This window comes from Schistocerca gregaria, chromosome 2 (assembly GCF_023897955.1).
Source record: "Schistocerca gregaria isolate iqSchGreg1 chromosome 2, iqSchGreg1.2, whole genome shotgun sequence".
NCBI classification, from domain to species: Eukaryota; Metazoa; Arthropoda; class Insecta; order Orthoptera; family Acrididae; genus Schistocerca; species Schistocerca gregaria.
In genome coordinates, this window is record NC_064921.1 from 39498306 (window position 1) to 39520177 (window position 21872).

At 39.2% G+C, this 21872-nt stretch overlaps 1 protein-coding gene across 2 annotated transcripts in view; it reads right to left on the reverse strand.

Moving 5' to 3' along the window:
- The window catches only part of LOC126336278 (phospholipid-transporting ATPase ABCA3), a 639220-nt gene that overhangs the window by 115769 nt on the left and 501579 nt on the right, over nt 1-21872 (reverse strand). For both annotated transcript variants that reach the window (XM_049999794.1, XM_049999793.1), the window contains exon 25: nt 637-745. In XM_049999794.1, the coding sequence (XP_049855751.1) occupies nt 637-745 (109 nt within the window). The remainder of the gene's footprint in view (nt 1-636; nt 746-21872) is intronic.

Sequence of the window (21872 nt, forward strand, 5' to 3'; positions counted from 1 at the left end):
CCATGGAACATATTTTGGGACTGCATTTTCAAAGAAGCAATTGAAATTTGTGTAATTCATAATTCATAAGTCAACACAGACATCAGCTTCCAACTGAGCAAGGCATGAGAGCAAATACTAGGCTCCACAAAAGCAAAATGTGATGAACGAGAGATATGACATGATGGTGGGCTGAAGGCAACCGAGAATCTCCCCCTCCATTGTTGTAGCTGCATGCACTCCCAGCAAAAGCACAGCACAGGCCTGAACTCTGGATAGGTATAAATACTCTGTTCCCACAACATACATTTCATTTCATTGGTTACACCGGATAATGGTAGAATGATTGTCTGCCAAAATATTGTGGACCTTTGATGATTCTATCCAGCAGCACACTTGAGAACTGTGAAAGCAGCGTACACATTGGGAAAGCCTCATATCACAGAGACATAAATATTCTAAGACGTTAAGAACAGCTATGAGAGAAGTTAACAAAATAATGGTAAGATTTATGTGATGTAGGAAAAAATAACTTATGGGCTAAAAACAAATACAATTTGCAGCTAATAATATTGGCCTCCTGTTTTAGCAACTTTCCTCTCAGTCTCGGTATTACACAACTCTCAGTGTCACCTTATACAACAGAAAAAAACTTACTTGAGTACAATACTGTATTCCATTACTTCTGATGACATCACTACATGCTTGACTTTCTCCTTCTCTGCCAAGACATCATCATCTGCTGCATTGACTTGAAGATCTGCAACTGGAATATATTAAACATTTCTTTAAGATTTAAGTCAAACAATGGAAAATCCAGGATGAAATGTAACAATATTATGAAAAAGAAAAGTTGCTACTCACCATACAGGGTGTCCCAGCTATCTTGTCCACCCAAAATATCTCTGGAACAATAACAGCTATTGGAAAACGACTTTCACCGGTATCAATGTAGGGCTGGGGCCCATGAATGTACATGTTTGGAAACATTCTAAAACGAAAGCATATGTGTTTTTTAACACAAACTTATGTTTTTTTTAAATGGATCTCCTATATTTTTTCTAGCAGCGCATGTCAGGTGTTTCAAGCGTCAACTTCGCGTCTCAATATCTCGGGATGTAATGGGAATATTGCGATGCAATCAACGCCATTGTGTATGTGCTTTGTCATGCTATGGATTGCTGAAAGGAAAAATATAGGAGGTCCATTTAAAAAAAAAACATAAGTTTGTGTTAAAAAACACATATGCTTTTGTTTTAGAATGTTTCCAAATATGTACATTCATGGGCCCCAGCCCTACATTGATACCGGTGAAAGTCGTTTTCCAATAGCTGTTATTGTTCCAGAGATATTTTGGGTGGACAAGATAGCTGGGACACCCTGTATAGTGGAGATTCTGAGTCGCAGCTAGGCACAGTTAAAAGACAGTTTTTTTTGTTTTGTCTATCTGCGACTCAGCATCTCTGCTATATGGTGAGTATCAACTTTCCTTTTCATAATATTATTACATTCTTTAAGATTTATGTTTATTATGTAATACCTATTTCACTTTCTTTGTGTTGTTCATTCAAAATTTTGAACTAAAGAATAAAAACTGGATGCTGCAGTAGCAATAGGCAAAGTATATCTAAAAGAAGGGATCAGGGCATTACTATACATATGGAAAATAATAAATGATCCAATCAATTGTACTAGATCAAGTTGCAACCATATGTTTGTTCTTATATCATTTCTAACATTAATACAATTTTTTTCATTGTTTTATCTCACTTTATGAATGACAAATAGTTACGGTATTTCATGATTCGAGCAGGGGAATTTAAAGTCTGGTTGTTCGCAATGTATTTTCCAGATCACTGGTCTTTTTAAAAATAATTTTTACTAACAAAGTGGAGCTGGCCAATACGTACCTCAGCTCAGTACAGCCGATAGATACACAAAACAGAACAGAATTTTTTTATCCTAGGTTTCGGAACTTTATTCCTTCGTCAGGGAGGAGAGAGGGGGAAAAAGGGAAAGTGGATTCAGTTACTCACAATGCAGGTTATGAAGCAACAGGCGAAAGGTAAACAAGGAGGGTAACAAACATGGAGGCATGGGTGTCGGAGGGAAGCCAAAGATATTCTACTGTAAGTGCTGTGCCAGCTTCAAACCAAATAGGATGCATACAGAAGTAAAGAGGTATATAGTATAAAGATAAACACAACTATGTAGGATGAAAAGATGTGTAAATGGCTAAAGAGGAAAGGGAAAGAGGAGAAGACTGAACAGTAAATGGGAGTGAGGTTGGTTAATGTAGGTTCACTCCAGGGGGATGGCAGGATGAAAGGATGTGTTGGAGTGCAAGTTCCCATCTCCGCAGTTCCAAGGGACTGGTATTGGATGGGAGAAGCCAAATAGCACATATGGTGTAGCAGGTTCCTAGGTCCCTAGAATTATGCTGGAGGGCATGCACTGCTACTGGGTATTAGACCTCTCCTAGGCGGACAGTTCGTCTGTGCCCGTTCATGTGCTCAGTCAGTTTAGTTGTCGTCACACCAGTGTAAAAGGCTATGCAGTGCAGGCACACCAGCTGATAAATGACATGTGTTGTTTCACATGTGACCCTGCCTTGAATTATGTATGTTTTACCAGTAGCAGGGCTAGAGTAGGTGGTTGTGGGGGGATGCATTGGGCAGGTTTTGGAGCGGGGTCGGTTACAGGGGTAGGAACTGCTGGGTAGAGAAGGTGGTCTAGGAATATTATAGGGTCTGACAAGGATGTTACGGAGGTTAGGGGGCAGAATATTGTCAAGGGATGATCTCATTTTCGGGTTTGGCTTGAGAAAGTCATATCCCTGGCGAAGTAATTTGTTGATGTATTCGAGGCCAGGATAATATCGGGTGACAAGGGGGATGCTTCTGTGTGGTCTGGGGGTAGGAACATTGTTGTTGGACGGGGAGGAATGTATTGCTCGGGAGATCTGTTTGTTGATGAGGTCTGCAGGATAGTTGCAGGAGAGGAAAGCACTGGTCAGGTTATTGGTGTAATTGTTGAGGGATTCGTCACTGGAGCAGATACGTTTGCCACAAGTACCTAGGCTGTAGGGAAGGCAGCGTTTGATGTGGAATAGGTGGCAGCTATCAAAGTGAAGCTACTGTTGTTTCTTTGTAGGTTTGATCTGGACAGAGGTGTGCGTGTGAGCTTCAACAAGATGAAGGTCAACATCCAGGAAGGTGGCTTGGGTTTTGGAGAAGGACCAGGTGAAATTCAGATTCGAAAAGGAGTTGAGTTTATGGAGAAAATTGAGTCCAGACCACAAAGATGTCATCTATAAACTTATACCAGGCCAGGGGAAGCAGCTGTTGGGTCTTCAGGAAAGCCTCTTTGATGCGGCCCATGAAGAGGTTGGCATAGGATGGAGCCATCCTGGTTCCCATGGCCATTCCCCTGATTTGCTTGTATCTCTGGCCTTCAATAGTGAAGTAATTATGGGTGAGGATGAAGTTGGTAAATGTGATAAGGAATGAGGTTTTTGGAAATTCTTCAGGTGGGTATTGGGAGAGATAGTGTTCAAGGGCAGAGAGACCATGGGTATGTGGGATGTTTGTGTAAAGGGATGTAGTATCTATGGTGACAAGAAAGGTTTCAGGTGGGAGGGCAGTGGGAATGGATTTGAGGCATTCTAGGAAGTGGTTTGTGTCTTTGATGTAGGATGGGAGTCTGCAGGTGATAGGTTTTTAGGTATTGGTATACCAGAGCTGAGATACGTTCTGTTGGGGCTTTGAAGCCTGCCACAATGGGATGGCTAGGATGGTTGTCTTTGTGGGTTTTGGGTAATAGGTAGACGGTAAGGGTATGTGGCTCAGGGGGAGTGAGTAGGTCTATGGAAGCTGTTGTGAGGCCTTGTAAGGGACCTTGGATTTTTAGGATTTTCTGCAGCTCAGTCTGGATGGAGGGAATGGGATCCTGGGTAACAGCTTTGTAGCTTTGTAGGTTGAGGTGTCAGAGAGTTGACGCAGTCCTTCTGCCACATACTCCACACGGTGAAGTACCATAGATGTGGAGCCTTTATCCACTGGTAGGGTGACAATAGAGCGGTCTGTTTGCTGATCCTTAATGGCATGGGATTCAGCTAGGGTGATGTTGGGGGTTATCGGGATGTTCTTCAAGAAGGACTGGGGAGCAACACTGGATGCGAGGAAACTTAAATGTCTGTAAGGGATGGGTTTGGGGGAGGGGAAGAGGATCCCTTTGAGAAGACATTCGGAACTGTTCTAGACAGTGTTCAACACTGGGTCTAGTATCTGAGGGCTATGTTTTAGGGGGTGAAGTGATATTTCCAGTTGAAGTTCTGGGTGAACAAGAGAAGATCTTTAACCAGGGCAGTGTGGTTGAATTTAGGTGTGGGGCTAAAGGTTAAGCCTATTGATAGAACAGATGTCTCTGGAGGAGAGAGATCTGGATGAGAGGTTTAGAACTGAATTGGGACTGGTGATATGTGGCATTTGACTGTGGATATAGTTAAGATTGGTTTGTGTGGTGTACGTGCTGGGATTGGGAGATTGAGTATGGTGGCTAGGCTAGGTTTGTTGGCTATGAGGGGGGTTTGTTGAAGGTGCTGTAGTGGTTGGTGTTTGTGAGGAATAGGGAGAGGGACACCACTTCTTAGGTGTTGCACTAGCACTGTGGATAGTTTTTTCAGGTGGTGTGTGGCATGGCACTCAAGTTTACAGTTGGCTTCTAGGATGATGTTCCTGAGTGTGTTCTCCAAGCAAGGGTTCGAGAGGTGGAGGACTTTGAAGAGAGATAGGAGCTGTTGGGAGTGGTGGTTACACGAAGTAGTGTAGAGATTCAAGACAAGTTGGGTAAGGGTTAAGGATTGAAGGTTCTGGAAGTCCAGGAGAGACTGGTGGAAGGAGGGATTGCACCCAGAAATGGCAACTTTTAAGGTAAGTCCTTTAGGGGTAATTACAAAGGTTAAGCAGGACTGGAGGAAAAGTATGTGGGTTTGCAAATTGGCTATGGTGAAAAATATTTACTGACAAAGAGATAGAGGGGCTGGCCAGTACTTACCTCAGCTCAGTACAGCCGATAGATAAACAAAACAGAACAGAAAATGTTTATCCTAGGTTTCAGAACTTTGTTCCTTCGTCAGGGAGAGGAGAGGGGAAAAATGGGAAGAAGGGAAAGTGGATTTAGTTACTCACAACCCCGGTTAAGAAGCAACAGGCGAAGGGTAAACAGGGAGGGTAGCAAAGATGGAGGCATGGGTGTCAGAGGGAAGCCAAAGATATTCTACTGTAAGTGCTGCGCCAGCTTCAAACCAAAGAGGATGCATACAGAAGTAAAGAGGTATATAGTATAAAGATAAACTCAACTATGTAGGATGAAAAGATGCATGAATGGCTAAAGAGGAAAGGGAAAGAGGAGAAGACTGAAGGGTAAATGGGAGTGAGGTTGGTTAACGTAGGTTCAGTCCAGGGGGATGACGGGATGAAAGGATGTGTTTGAGTTTACGTTCCCATCTCCGCAGTTCTGAGGAACTGGTGTTGGGTGGGAGAAGCCAAATGGAACATACGGTGTAGCAGGTTCCTAGGTCCCTAGAAGTATGCTGGAGGGCATGCTCTGCTACTGGGTAATGGACATCTCCTAGGCGGACAGTTCATCTGTGCCTGTTCATGTGCTCAGCCAGTTTAGTTGTTGTCATACCAATGTAAGAGGCTGTGCAGTGCAAGCATGTCAGATGATAAATGACATGTGTCGTTTCACATATGGCCAGTGGAATAACACCTTGACAAGGGTGGGAATGGGTGGGGCGAATTGTGAGGTGGATATTCCTGATGTTAGCTCAGGATGAGAGATAGTTGAAATTATGGTGGAGAATGTGATTCAGGTGCTCATGAGAGAAGTGCTCCTTTGTGGCCAGAATATGGGTATGTGGGGGATGGTACATAACTGGAGAGACAAGCTGTGGAAGATCTGTTTCTGGACAAGGCTGGGAGCATAATTTTGGCCTGTGAAGGTCACAGTGGGATCATTGGCATATTTGGAGAGGGACTGCTTCTCATTGCAGATGCAATGACCATGGGTGGCTACACTGTAAGCAAAGGACTTCTTGCTTGTTGGTATGGAATGGGTGACAGCAGTCAAAATAGAGGTACTGTTGGTGATTGGTAGCTTTGGTATGGATGGAGGTACTGATGTGGCCATCCTTTACGTGGAGGTCAACATTAAAGAAGGTGGCTTGATGGTTTGAGAAGGATCAGATGAAGCAAATGAGAGGTTTTGAGGTTCTGGAGAACTGAGGATAGGGTGTCCTAACCCTTGTTTCAGATCGTGAAGATACCATCAATGAATCTGAAACAGGAGAGGGGTATGGGATTCTGAGATGTCAAGAAGGATTTCTTCTGGTTATTCTTGCAGAGAAGATAGTAGCAACCATCCACTTTTTATAATGCTGTTTAGCTTCATTACCAGTTTTGAACCAACAGGTTCATCATAAGACTGCTTGTTCACATTAAGATACATTTTTGTTACTTCACATTTTTTCCCCTTTTTCCCCATATGATGAAATTTTCTTGGGGTGATCATGCCCTCCAAACACAATATAATGGGAGAAAATATCTATTTAACTGTAATTATGCCTCATAATGATTTTAAATTGTTGATAATATTTATTCAGAACAAAGGTTAAGTACAAAAATCATGGTACAACTACACAAATCCATCTTTTTACAGTGAGTGAGAAAACATGCAAAGAACGAAACAGTTGTTCTATAAAGATATATCACTCTTCATTAGATTCCATATATCGATATAAATGTACAAACATTCGAACATGCCTCCTTACATTTATACCATAATCAGATTACATTTAACATGTCTCAAAATTTTACAAACTTATGCTTGCTCAGAATTTGGTAAAAATGTCTGCCACATTGCTTTTTGAATCTACTTTACAAATGTCTATAATTCCATTTTAAAACAGTCATTCACAAAATAGTAATGCACTTCAATATACATTGCATTTTTAGTAAGATTAGCATATCTAGCAATATTGACTGCCCCTGAGTTATCTTCATAAACTTTAATGGGCTTGTCAGACTTTAAATCGCAGTGACAGCTTCTGACAATGCTACATACTAAGAGAAAGACGAAGATTTGTAACACTTCTTGGTTTCCTCGATTTCCAAAATATTACATTTCCAAATAATGTAATTACATAGCCTGATGTGGACTTACGATCCACAGAATCACCTGCCCAATCTGCATCTATAAAACAATCTAACAAATCCATATCTTCAGTCTTTCTATATGTAAGCTTCAAATCTTTTGTTTGATACAAATATTTGAGTGCTCTCACAGCATACTTAAAGTGAGTATCATTGTAACAGCTTTGAAATCTACTCAAATAATTCACACTGTAACTTATATCTGTCTGTGTTCCAGAACTAATGTACAGGAGAGAACCTATGAAGTTCCTATCAAGACTATATCTAGTTTCAAATTTTCTTCCATTGGTGTACTGTACAATTTTGCATGTCCAATCTGATATTTCTTAGCTAGAGGTTCAGTATAGCTACCCTGACTCAGAGTCATTACATTTTCTGCATAATTATAATTAATATCTATCCCAAGATAATTTTTTACTTCACCTAATTCTTTCATCTCAAATCGCTTGGATAACAGATATTTGATTTCTTGTATTTTCTCTTTACTTTTACAACAAACACAATTATATAGACAACACAAATTGTAGTCCTCAGTACATACAGATAATAGTTATAGTTACTTCTCTGAAATCCTTGACCTTTTAAAAACTCATCCAATCATATCATGTTCTAGGGCTTTCCCTCAAGCCATAAAGTGCCTTAAATAACTTACAAACCCTATCTGTTCCATCCATGTATACAGGTGGTTGTTTTACAATTAAGCCCTTTTGACAACAACACTTTCAATTTTTGCATCATAGCAACTGGTGAATGAATTCACATTTATTGTTTTCGTTACTAGTTCCCAAGTTTTATTTTTATTTAAACTTTCAATTTCTTTATCCATTGCTTCCTTCCACATTTCTGACTCATTACTATTCATTGCCTCCTCAAAATTTTCTGAACTATCAGCACAGCAAAAGTTTACATAAATTAAGTTACTCAAGATGTAATCATTTAATCTATCAGGCAACCTATGTTCCCTAGTTGCCCTTCTCAACTCTTGTTCCTGGTTTTGTTTTTTCTTACTTGGACAATGTTCGACACCTCTTCCTTCCATATGCTCATTTACTGATTCATTGTTTATGCTTTTGCACTCAGAAACACTAAACTGTTCATTCCTTGAATTGTATGCCTTAATATCAATACACGTGACATCCTCCTCCACAATATCAACATGTCTGGCAATGATAACTTTGTTATTAGTCAACATTCTGTACCCAACTTCACCGTACCCTATTAAAATTCCCAAGTCTGCTTTACGGTCCCACTTTGACTTCCTCAACTGTTCTGGTACACATACAAAAACCCTTCTTCCATATAACTTTAAATGTTTAACATCAGGTTTCTTCTCAAATAATATCTCATAAGGAGTTTTCTTTTAAGCAGTATTACCTAAAGTTCTGTTCTTAAATATGCAGCTGCACATACCACTTCTGGCCAAAATCGCTTATCTACTCTTGCTTCAGATATCAGACATCGTGACATATCCATAATTGACCTGTTATATATTTCTTTTAATTCATGTACATAGGGAGGGCATGCATTTAATATCATTCCTTTTTGTCTTATAAACTGATACACATCTGAATTTTAATATTCTTTCCTATTGTCACATCTCAATTTCTTAATAGTATTACCAGTTAAATTTTCAATTTCATTTACAACAAAACAATCATAAACCTGACTTTTAGATTAAATAGTATAGACTCTAGCTGCTTTACTATAATCATCAATGAAAGTGAGAAAATATCTTTCGCCATGCAAACCATAAGATGAGTGAGGCCCATTTAAATCAGTATGAATAATCTCCTATGTTTCTTTTGCTTTGCTTCTTTTGTTTTCAAAAGGTAAATTGTGCATTTTATTTTCAGCACAGACTTTACACTTCATAAATTCTGATTCTAAATTTGGTGGCAATCCATAAGCTAACTGCTGTTTTCACAATGTATTCAAATCGTTAAAATATACATGTCCAAGTATACAATGCCATTTCTTCTTAACTGACATACTATCCTCACTACTGACAGTGTTTACATTTATCTCCTCCTTGTAGATTTTACTTGTCACTTAATACAGCCTATCTTCTTTCAAAGCAATCACAAGTAAGTTATTGTATTTATCGAAAATCTTTGAAGTATTGCCCATAGATACAACTTTATGTTTTTCTGTTACTTAAGCGTAGCTAATCAAATTTCTGTCCATACCTCTGACAAAAACACATTTTTTATTTCGATTGCAACCATATCATCATAAACTGGAAAATAACTAATTATGTTTCCTATTTTTGTAGCCTGCAAGACTTTTCCATCTGCAATTTTAACATTTACAGGCTCTCTTAAGGTTACATACCCAGAAAAGTAACTCTCATTATTAACAACATGATCTGTACAACCACTATCCAATAACCAATCAGTCTGTACATTGTTATCTGACTCAAGGTTGTTACACATCACTGTAGGTTGTACCTCTGTTACAAGGCTGCTCATGCTGACTCCATTCTGTTGACATCCTCGGCATCCAGGATGATGACTTCCTCTTGTAACATGATGTTTACTCTCACCAAATGACCAGTTTTTCCCGCTGGAGTGATTACTCTGCCCATGTTGCCAACTGTTGCGACTGCCTCCTCTGTGATGTCTGTCACGTGTCCTTGAATCTCTGCTTATTCCTGAATGGCGACAGTCCCTCCTTATATGACCTGGTTTGTCACATCCGTAACACAATTGCTCTTGGTACCTCATACTAGTTTTCTTTTCAGCATGATATGCATTGGATTTTACACATTCACTTCCATCCTTTTCTTTTAGATTAATCATCTGAAGTTTAATTTTAACATATTCCACTGTCTGAGCTTCTTCTTTCAAAACATCGATCAAGGCCCAAATATAGCTCAAGGTTTCCGGAAATGTTCTCAACATATGATTTAGCTTCTCCTCTTCTGTCACTTTTGCACTGGCTAATTTTAATTCATTCACTGTTTTTTCAAAGACACTGAAGAATGTTGCCATATCACTATAGTCTTTTAACCTCAGTTTGTCCAACTTGTTTTTGCACACAATTGGCAGTGCTATTGATTCTTTGCAATATAAATCATCAAACTTTTTCATTATTTTAAATGCAGTTTCCTTATCAGTCACAAATTTGAAATTGCTCCGTATATGTAGTTCATTGCAATCAGATGATCAGGAAGAAGGCTGTAGGTTTGGAGTCGTTCAAGCATTGGGAAAGCTAGTGTTAAATAGCAATAAGGCTTCAGACATTGGGGATGTCAGTGTAGAGGTAGGTGACATTGACAGTGATGGGGAGGGCACCAGGTTGTAAAGAAATGGGAGCTGTGGTGTTACATTGGAGAAAACAGTTAATGTCTTTTATACAGGGTGTTATGTTACGGGTGACAGGCTGAAGGTGTTGGCCTACAAAGAATGAGATTATCTCTGTAGGAACATAGTAACCAGCTAAAATGAGGCAGCCTGGGTGGTTGAGTTTACATACTTTAGGAAGCACATAGAATATAGGAGTGTGGGGAGTGGTGGGGGTGAGAGGATAAATATTCAGGGGAGAGATTCTTGAATTGACCAACGAATTTGAAGAGGGACTGAAGATCTTTCTGTATTTCTGTAATGGATAATTGTGGAAGAGATTGTTGTAGGTGGACGTATCTGATAGATGGTGGAGTCCTTCTTCCAAGAAGTTCCTGCAGTTCGTAACCACAGTGCCTTTTGTCAGCATGTAGTCAGATTTTAAATGGTTGAATGTGGTTCTCTATAATATATTTATAAATTCAGGAATAGGAGAGGAATAACTGTGAAAAGATTTCACATTAATCTCCACTGTGATTTGTCTGCCATTTAACAATGTTAAGTTATGTGACTTCTTAATTTTTTTTTGTTTCTTTTACATCGTAAGAATATTTTGTGTTTTTTTTCTGACCTGTACATACTGAATCACATCACACATATCACTGCTCACTTTTCAGTTGCAGTGGTAGTGTACTTAGTTGAATTGACAGCTTTGAGAATTGTACTATTTATCGAGTAATTGAATTCCAATGGATTTCTTTTGGAACTCATGTGGATCACCTCACACTTTTCGTTATTTATTGTCAACTGCCACCTGCTACACCATACAACAATCTTTTCTAAATCACTTTGCAACTGATACTGGTCTTTGGATGACCTTACTAGACGGTAAATTACAGCATAATCTGTGAACAACCTAAGAGAACTGCTCAGATTGTCACCCAGGTCATTTATATAGATCAGGAACAGCAGATGTCCCAGGATGCTTCCCTGGGGAACACCTGATATCGCTTCAGTTTTACTCGATGATTTGCCGTCTATTACTACGAACTGCGACCTTCCTCACAGGAAATCACGAATCCAGTCACACAACTGAGACGATACCCCATAGGGTACAGAAGTTGCTTGTGAGGAATGGTGTCAAAAGCTTTCCGGAAACCCAGAAATATGGAATCAACTTGAGATCCCCTGTCGATAGCGGCCATTACTTCGTGCAAATACAGAGCTAGCTGCGTTGCACAAGAACGATGTTTTCTGAAACCATGCTGATTACGTATCAATAGATCATTCCCTTCGAGGTGATTCATAATGTTTGAATACAGTATATGCTCCAAAACCCTACTGCAAACCGACGTCAATGATAAAGGACTGTAGTTTGATGGATTACTCCTACTACCCTTCTTAAACACTGGTGCGACCTTTGCAATTTTCCAATCTGTAGGTACAGATCTATCGGTGAGCGAGTGGTTGTATATGATTGCTAAGCTACTGTATCAGCGTAATCTGAAAGGAACCTAATCGGTATACAATCTGGACCTGAAGACTTGCCCGTATCAAGCGATTTGAGTTGCTTCGCAACCCCTAAGGTATCTACTTCCAAGAAACTCATGCTAGCAGCTGTTCATGTTTCAAATTCTGGAATATTCCATTTGTCTTCCCTGGTGAAGGAATTATGGAAAACTGCATTCAATAACTCCACTTTAGCGGCACAGTCATCGGTAACAGTACCATCGGCACTGTGCAGTGAAGGTATTGACTGCGTCTTGCCGTTTGTGTACTTTACATACGACCAGAATTTCTTTGGATTTTCTACCAAATTTCAAGACAATGTTTCATTGTGGAACCTATTAAAGGCATCTCACATTGAAGTCTGTGCCAAATTTCGTGTGTCTATAAATTTTAGCCAATCTTTGGGGTTTCGCATTCTTCTGAACTTTGCATGCTTTTTCCGTTGGCTCTGAAACAGCGTTCAGACCTGTTTTGTGTACCACGGGAGATCAGTTCCATCTCTTACGAAATAATAAGGTATGAATCTCTTAATTGCCGTTGCTACTATATCTTTGAATTTGAGCCACATCTCATCTACATTTGCATAGTCAGTTCGAAAGGAATGGAGATTGTCTCTTAGGAAGGCTTTTAGTGCCACTTTATCCGCTTTTTTAAATAAAATTATTTTGCGTTTGTTTCTAGTGGATTTGGAAGAAACGGTATTGAGCCTAGCTACAATGACCTTGTGATCACTAATCCCTGTATCAGTCATGATGCTCTCTATCAGCTCTGGATTGTTTGTGGCTAAGAGGTCAAGTGTGTTTTCGCAACCATTTACAATTCGCGTGGGTTCGTGGACTAACTGCTTGAAATAATTTTCGGAGAAAGCATTTAGGACAATCTCGGAAGATGTTTTCTGCCTACCACCGGTTTTGAACAAGTACTTTTGCCAACATTTTGAGGGAAGGTTGAAGTCCCCACCAACTATAACCGTATTTATTTGAACTGTTCAGCAACTATATCATTGGGGTCTGGGGGTGCAGTGGCACTTATATAAATCTGCAGACATTGATTTTTTTGTAGGATGGTGAAGTAGAGGGGGCGAATGAACTTCAAAGCTTAAATTCTGTTATCACTCCAGAAATGGAGAGCTGAGTGAGTGCAAGAACAATAAGAAGATGCTTACACATTTTGTTGTGAGTGGTGGTATTTCGCTGATGCTGTGTTCAAATGTCAGGACAGCAGTGTGTGAATATCCCAGATAGATTTTGTTACATATCTCACATAAGTACAAGACATTGACAAAAGACAGAATTTGTGTAGAAATCATATTTTGCTTATTTTAGTATGATGCTTGGAGTTCAGAACAAACCACTTGCCCCACAAATTGTGTGTCATACATGCATAGAGCAAGTAATGAATGATAGTGAAGGTAATATGAAGTGTTTGTCCGTCACTATTCTCACAGTACAGCACGAACAGGAGAATCATTTTGATGCTTGTTACTTCCGTATGACATATGTAGCGGGATATAACAAAAGAAACGTGAACAAAATCTTGAATCCCAACATAGATTCAGCAATTAGATCTGTCCCTCATGGTCCAGGGCTGATGATCTCCTCTCCACCAACATCAATAGATACATGTTTATACTTTTTGTAACCAAAAACCTCTTACTCTAAGTTAACAATCTGGTGAAAGGCTTAGGACTCTCAAAAGACACAGCACAACTTTTGGGATTACACATTAGTGAAAATAATTTGCTTATACATGTTACATAATATTCAATGTACGGAAACAACAATGGAAAGTCCAATATGGAATAAGAACAATATTACGAAAAGAATAGACTGCTACTTGTCACATAGCTGAGATGTTGTGTAAGAGACAGACATAATCAAAAGACTGCTACACATTTAACCTTTCGGCTAAAAGGCCTCCTTCTGTTGTGGAAGAAACACACATGTACATTCTCACAAACACAACTCCCATACACATGGCTACTGTCTCTATGCATTGTGGCCGGACTTTACTCCAGTCTGGCCACAATGGGCAGTGAGTGTGTGAGTTGTGCTTGTGTGAATGTGTGTGTGTGTTTTCTACTTCAGAAGAAGGTCTTTTGGCTGAAAACTTAAACTTAGAGCAATCTTTCTGCTGTGCCTGTCTGCAAGTTACCATCCCCTCTGCTTGGTGAGTAGCAATTTATCTTTTTCATTATATTCAGGGTGCAGAAATCATGATAAAGATAATGCAGAATTTTTGTTGATAATGGTTAAAGGTGTTTTGCAAAGACATCACCAGATTAGTGATGAAAGTGGGAGCTCAAAAGCATGACAGTAAGCAATGGAGGTTATTTATATACTCTACAAAGAGAAGTTTGAAAGCAGTATTCCTGCATAGTGGAACATCTCCTTCAAACTGTGAAATATAACAAACACCAGTGGCTCATGTGTGATGATTGGCCAGCTAAAAACGTATACCAAAATGCTTTGTTATATGTGTGAATGCGGCAGAACATATGATGAGTCTTGGAGCATAGAGTGGCCTAAGAGAAAAAATCTGATAGCAGGATCAGAGAACATTGCGAATGAGCCTTTGGTTACTACAGAACATGTTTTATAGCTGTTTACAATAACAGTATAGCCAATACCCAAATATATTGGCTGCAAAGTGAAAAGAAGGGAAGAGTTTATTTGTTGGACAATTGATAACTGAAGAAACTCTTTCAAAGTACAACAGTGGAAGTAGAACAGCAAGCTTGGAAAAGTTGAGCATTGTGTCCTTGGCCAAGTAAACAGTGGAAGGTATGCTACAGTCACTTAAACAGTCAGGATGCAAGGCATCCCTAAAGCTACATTTTATTACATCACACACAGGCAATCTTAATGGCAATTTGGCTGCCACATCAGAGGAACAAGGTGAAAGCCTCCATCAGGAGCATAAAACTGTGGAACATTGTCATCAAGGTCACTGTGGAATAAACATGATGTCTGACAACTGCTGGTGTATCACACATAAAGGAAGAAGTGACACACAAAAGGAAGGACAGAAAGCACTCATTCATGGGCAAATACCGGGTGTACATAAAGTCTGGGAACACTTTCAATTATTTATTGCACAAGAACTAGAGATTGTACAGATGTCATACATATTATATTTTGAAGAGAAACTCTGAGAATTTTTTTACAAACATTCGATATGCGAACCACGAGTGACCCAGCAGACGTCAATATGGTAATCAAATTCTTGCCGTACCCATCCCAGCATGGCATCATCGACTGTGAAGTTGCCTCCCGTATTCTCTCCCGGAGCTCTGCTACATCGCGTGGTAGAGGTAGTGCACACACCAGATCTTTAATGTGTCCCCACAGAAAAAAGTCACACGGAGTGAGATCTGGTGACCGGAGAGACCATTTAATGAAACAGCTGTCCCCTTCTGTAGCACAGCCGATCCATCGATGTGACAGCTCCGCATTCACGTACCCACGAACTTCACGATGAAAATGGAGTGGAGCCTCATCCTGCTGAAAGATGAATGGAGAATCTGATTGCATTTGAGGGATCAGCCTTTGCTGCAACATGTCCAAGTAGGAATATCCAGTGACAGTGCTCTTCTACATGCTCCACATTCACTTCATTCACACTGGGACATCTGCTTCTCTTTGCCAGGCACGAGCAACCCATCATAACGAATTTGTTGGCCTTCCGTGTTGGTGGTTTCTTACTGTACTTGGTTGGTTCTAAACATCCACTGAACAGCTGTAGCACACTCGTTTTTGTCGAACTCCAACACACAGAAAGCTCGCTCCGCACCAGAACTCGCCACGTTTGCAACTGGCGCTAACTATCGGCAAGTTACCAAACTACGTTGTGGAGGTATACATGAAAAAAAATCAGGGTTTCTCTTTAAAACGACATATATATGATGTCTGTACAATGTTGGTTCTTGCGCAATAAATAATTGAAAGTGTTCCCGGGCTTTATGTACACCCTATTTAAATCTAAGTAATAACTTCACCTTGTTAAGTGTCCAATTCACCATGTTTGCGTCTTCTAATGTGTATGTCTCTCACATTGGTTTTTTAAAGCATATTGCTGTCCATTTCACCTCCATCTTCCTGTAATTGCTTTCCAATCTCACTGGGTACAGATATCAATGATGACAACAACAATGGTGCAAAAACCTGACATACTGTACAGAAACAGGTTTCAAATTCATGATGAGTGTAATAAGTTTAGTTAGAGATTGATATTTTCAAGCTAAAACTACACATTCAATTTGTCAACCTGTGTTATCAGATTGTGTGACAGACACATTATAGGTGCCTCTCTCAACAGAACAACAGTTACAGTACTGCTGAGGGCTTTCAATTAGTGAAGCATCCCTGACAGGTTACTTAAATGAGGTGTTGCTCTACAGTGATTTGTGTGCTAGCATAAGCTGTCAACAGCACAGAGGTCTGCAAGGAGGTTACAAGAAGATCGATAAGAGGCACAGAATCAAGCACACGTATCAGGAGAGAGGCCAAAGACAGACTCGCTGGCAACACTCTCTCAACGTCCCCACCACAAAGCACAGGGCCCAGTCAGTCACAGGCAGTCAGTCTAGTCACAGTGACAAGGCTCAGTCGGTACAAAGCAACCAGAGTAGGGCACTTCACCAGCAGTGAGCCTAATGTGGACTATTATGGAAGAGCTTGTACCACAACACACGGACTAACTTAAGACAAGTAGCTTTCTGTTCTTGTTAGTAAAGAACCCTGTTAATACATGTGTGTAGCTGTGTTATAGGAAAAGGACACTGGCCACCAAACAACATCCTCTGCCTTGTCTCCCCTGGTACAGGACTCTACAGCGTCAACGACAACACAAAAATTTGAATACAATGATTACAATACTCTATAGAATTCCTGGAATTTCAATAACAAAACTGTTCTTATCTAAATTCCAGAATGCAACATGAAAAACTTCAGAAAAAAGTGAGAAAAAATTTGTGATGGCTGTGGACTTCAACATAAATTTGAAACAGTGAGATTGTAAAATTTTGGTACTTAGAAAGCTAGTCTCATGTTAACCTTTTCTGAAGATATTAGAGCAAATAGTAGTTCAGTGGCCTGTATTTCATTAAACATAATTCAAATATTTCTACAATAAACAAAGTGGCTGGTACTTAGACCACCACAGCTTAAGCACCAGAAAGTATGACAAATATATGTATTCTACTAAACTCTTTGTCCTAGAGCTGGCAAAAGAAAGTGAACAACTTAAATGGATTACACCAGGAATTATAATAACTAGGGCTAGAAGGCAAAAACTTACAGTAAGCTAAACTCTAACAAAACCACTGACTTTTAATTTGTATATTTGTCTGTCAGGTTCCATGCAATCCAGAAGTGCTCTATTATTTGTTTTTTGCAGAATGCTGATCAGAAAATTTATAAACAAAAGAATTACAGAATTTACCAAACATGGAAGTAAATAGAAGAGGAAAGTTCTTAACTACTGCGAGGGACTCACGTACTGAGTAGGTGGGGTGTGCATATCTTTCAGTGCAGACATGTAACCTTGAAGTTTACCATTTAATTTATTTCAGGTCTGCCGGAAGTGAAAACGGCTACATTGTGCACACCTTTCTGAACAAGGCTTACTAAGGAGCTATTTGACTGAGAAGTAGCAGCTCCGGTCTCATAAACTGACATACGGCCAGGAGAGTGGTGTGCTGACCATGTCGCTCATATCCACATACAGTGACGCCTTTGGGCTGAGGATGACATGGCAACTGGTCAGTACCATAGGGCCTTCATGGCCTGTTTGGGTGGAGTCTAGTTTTCTTAACAAGGCTTAAGAAGTGTTATCCAAGTGCACATTATTTTCCTGACTAATGTTAATTGAATGAATGTTACAGTTTCTTCTAAATGTGTCAATATTGTCAACAACAAATCCCATGATGAAATATGTGTACAGTGATGGAAGAGTTGAAATTCCAGAACATTTGAAGAAGAAAGTCTCGAACTGATGGTGCAGATATATCCAATTGCCATTTTCTCAGCTGTAAATATTCTGGTGAATCCACAGTGTTGTTCCAACAATTAAGTTAACATCACACAAGACAATAGAGTGGAAATAAACACAGTTAAGAAGTCTTTGCATTTCAGTCTCAGTAGCAGAACAGATCATTTTATAGTGACTACAGCAGCATTCAGTTTCTGCCCAAGATCCTGATTGTGATACTTCCGAGGAAGCATTCTATGTATCCTCTGTCCTAATAATTTAAAATGATTATCTTCACTGACTGTTTGACCACCTTTTGACAACAAAATTTCTCTTTTACAAGAGTTCCATGTCACAAACCGTATGCATTGCATTTTGTTGCAGTTATACATTAACATGTTCTCTGAAAACATTTTTATTACACTGCACTCATTTCACAATAACACTTGTGTCAACTGCAAATAGATTTTTTTCAATCATCTGTCTTTCCTAGAGACAGATCATTAATATACATTAACAAAAGCAACACACACAGATCAGTACCCTGTGACAACCCCCTCTCCCCCCAGTACCCTACAAACCTTCCAGAAACATTCAAATCTCTCCCTCTTGTTGAAACTGGAGGTGGAACTTCCAGATTTTAGGTATTAAGTGAATAATGAATCACTATTAAACTTTGCTCCTAATCCCACAATATTCCAGCTTATATAGAAGTATCTCATGATCTATGGAAGGAAATATAAGCTGTTCTCAACCTATCATTTAACCCCGATAATGCCATACACATAAAAGAATAAATTGCATTTTGAGTCGACACTCCTTTTCTGAAACAAAACTATGAAATGTTTTGTGAACATACTTGGAACATTTAGCTATAAGTTGGTATATAAAAGTATTTTCTTTTATTTACAGGTGAGCCATAATGGACCATGAAGTAGATGTCAGGTTGCGACAATGGTCAGTGATAGAGTTCCTCTTCAAGACCGGTGATGATTCTGCCACATCGATTCATAGGAAGTTGCTCCCTGTTTATGGGGCGGACACAGTGGATCACAGCAGTATCCAGCGGTGGTTGCTGAGGTTTAAAGAAGGTGATTTTTCTCTACTGGACAATCCATGATGCGATAGACCATTTTCAGCAGTGAGTGACGTGAATAAGGAGACCATTGATCAAATCATCCAAAATGACAGATATGTGATGACACGACAGCTTGCTGAAATGACACGTTTGTCATTGGGTAGTGTGGTATTACTGTTACAGTCACTAGCATATAGAAAAATCTGTGCACGTTGGGTACCTAGATTATTGACAAGGGAAATGAAAACATTGAGGAAGAATGTGTGTGAGGGTCTCATGAAGACCTTTACTGAAGAGTGGAAACAGTGTTTTGACGGCATCATTACACATGATGAAACATGGTTGTTTGGTCCGAACCTGAGAGCAAAACCCAATCCATGGAGTGGCGTCATCCGGGTTCCCCTCAGAAGAAGACTCTCACAAACAGCATGCTGAAAGGTGATGGCCTCCTTTTTATGGGATCAGTGTGGTGTCATTTTCATCGACTTCTTGAAGTCTGGCTCCACAATTAACCGGGACCATTACTGTTTGTCATTGGACAAGCTATGACATGTCATCAAGGCCAACAGACCACAGCTTCAGGGTCAGCTCATCAGACTACACCATGACAATGCCAAACCACATACAGCTCTTATGACACAGGAGAAAACCACAAAAATAAGTTGGAAAATTGTTCCTCATTCTCCCTACAGTCCGGACTTGGCTCTGTTTGATTTTTACCTCTTTGGTCATCTGAAGGCCCACATGTGTGGTAAAACATTTGATAGTGAGAAAGACTTTATTTCCTATGTCAAGTGATGGTGTAAAAGTCAATCACCAGAGTTTTACCAAGTGCATTTACATCATGGGAAGAACACTGGGCCAGATGTGTCACAGCTAATGGAGACTACATTGAGTAGGCTCAATGTATAGCTAAATGTTCCAAGTATGTTCATAAAAAATTTCATTATCCTCCTGAAAAAAAAAAAAAAAAAAAAAAAAGAGTCCACTGTGTAAAACTTTTTGAACACCCTTTGTAAGTGTCAACATTTTCTCTTTCACTCTTTTTATAAAGTGGTTTCACTAGGAAGAACTTAAATCTCACAGGAAATTGACCACACTGGAAAGACACATTGGACAGATGACTAAGTACAGAACTTCTGCTTGAAATTTAATTACACTCATAAGAGTCTTTACTTTTTAATGACATAGTAATAGATTCACTTCCATCTTTGCATGTTTGCTGTAACTGCACCAGATGTAGTTGCTTCAGAACACAAGGTTTCAAAATTCCAGTGAATTTATCTGTACCAATTAACATGCTGACTATTGACAAGATGTGATTATTAAAATAACTTGCACAACTCTAACGGTTCACCAGTAGTTTTATTCTCACACAAAAGAGGTATAATATATTGAGTGCTCACAATCTTCCCCGATACCTCTTTCATAACTGACCATATAACAAAGAGAAATATAAACACCATTCACAGATTAGGCCTTAGGACTATTCCAGCAGCCTGACTGTTGCCTACAAGGCAGTACAAGGGGTGATCTATGATCATGGTACATGTATGAAGGAAAGTTTATTGGCAGCCAGAAGACGTGTAACTAATATGTTCATACTCTGGCAAAAAAATAAGGCCAAAAAGTATAGTCCATTGATCAGTCAATATTAAAAGCCAAAATCAAGCCAAATGTTGTGAATATATGATTTATTTTGTTATTATAATTAGTCCTGTTTGAATCAAAATATTTCAGCGAGTTCCTCTGAAATGTAATAACATCACTTGGACTTGGCAGACTATCAGACCAATTCAAATTTCATGAGCGCAGAAAGCAACCATAACACACCTTTCAAAAAACTTTCAAAAAAATCACCCAAATAAATGTGGAGGAAGAAATATTGGATTCAAAAAACATCAATTTGTTTTATGGGATGGAACGCCCACACTTGTTATCTATAGTGTATACGATATTATTTCTCAACCACTATCCAATATTATAAATCAGTCCTTCACAAACAGGAGCTTTCTAAATATGCTGAAATATGCCAATGCAAAACCAACATTCTAAAACGGATCAACAATAGATACAGGGAATGCTTGCCTTATGTCTTTTCTGTTGATATTCTCTACAATATTTGAAAAGATTGCATCAAAACAAATTCAAAAACTGATAAGAACAAATGATACAATTTTTAAAAACCAGTCTGACCTCTGCAAAGAAAAAAGCACTGTAAATACATAATTGAATTTACATAAATACGAAACTCATTAGCTGAGGGTAACAACTTCACTGGAATATTCTGTGATCACACCTTACTTCTCCACAGATTGCAGATGTATGGGATCAAGGACAGGACAGGCTCTTGTTTAACAGAAGAGAAGCAAAGGGTAACTGCAAGATCAAACTTAAGCATTCACTTTATTGACTAGGAGACAACTTCCTGAGAAGTCTCACAGGAAATGATGCTGGATCTTCATCTGTTCATTTAAGAGGGGGAAAAAAAGAAAAGCAGGGTAGAGCTCAAATGGTGTTGATGGAATTTCAAATAGACTTCTGAAAATCTGTTTTAACTTAATAGCAATATATGTCATGCTTCAATAACACAAGGAATTTTTCCAGATGGATCAAAATATGCAACTGTTACATCTTGTGAGGATACCAATCTCAACCACCACTGGAACCTCTTTGACAAGGAGTGAAGGAGATTTTTGACTAACAGTGGAGAAGCATCATACAGAGTTCCCAGTGATTAGCTGATCTGAAAATTAGGGCCAGTTAACACATGCAATCTAATGAGAAAACTTAACAAAAGAAGTTGCAAATGTAAGATAAAAGAAAATGTTCAATAATTCC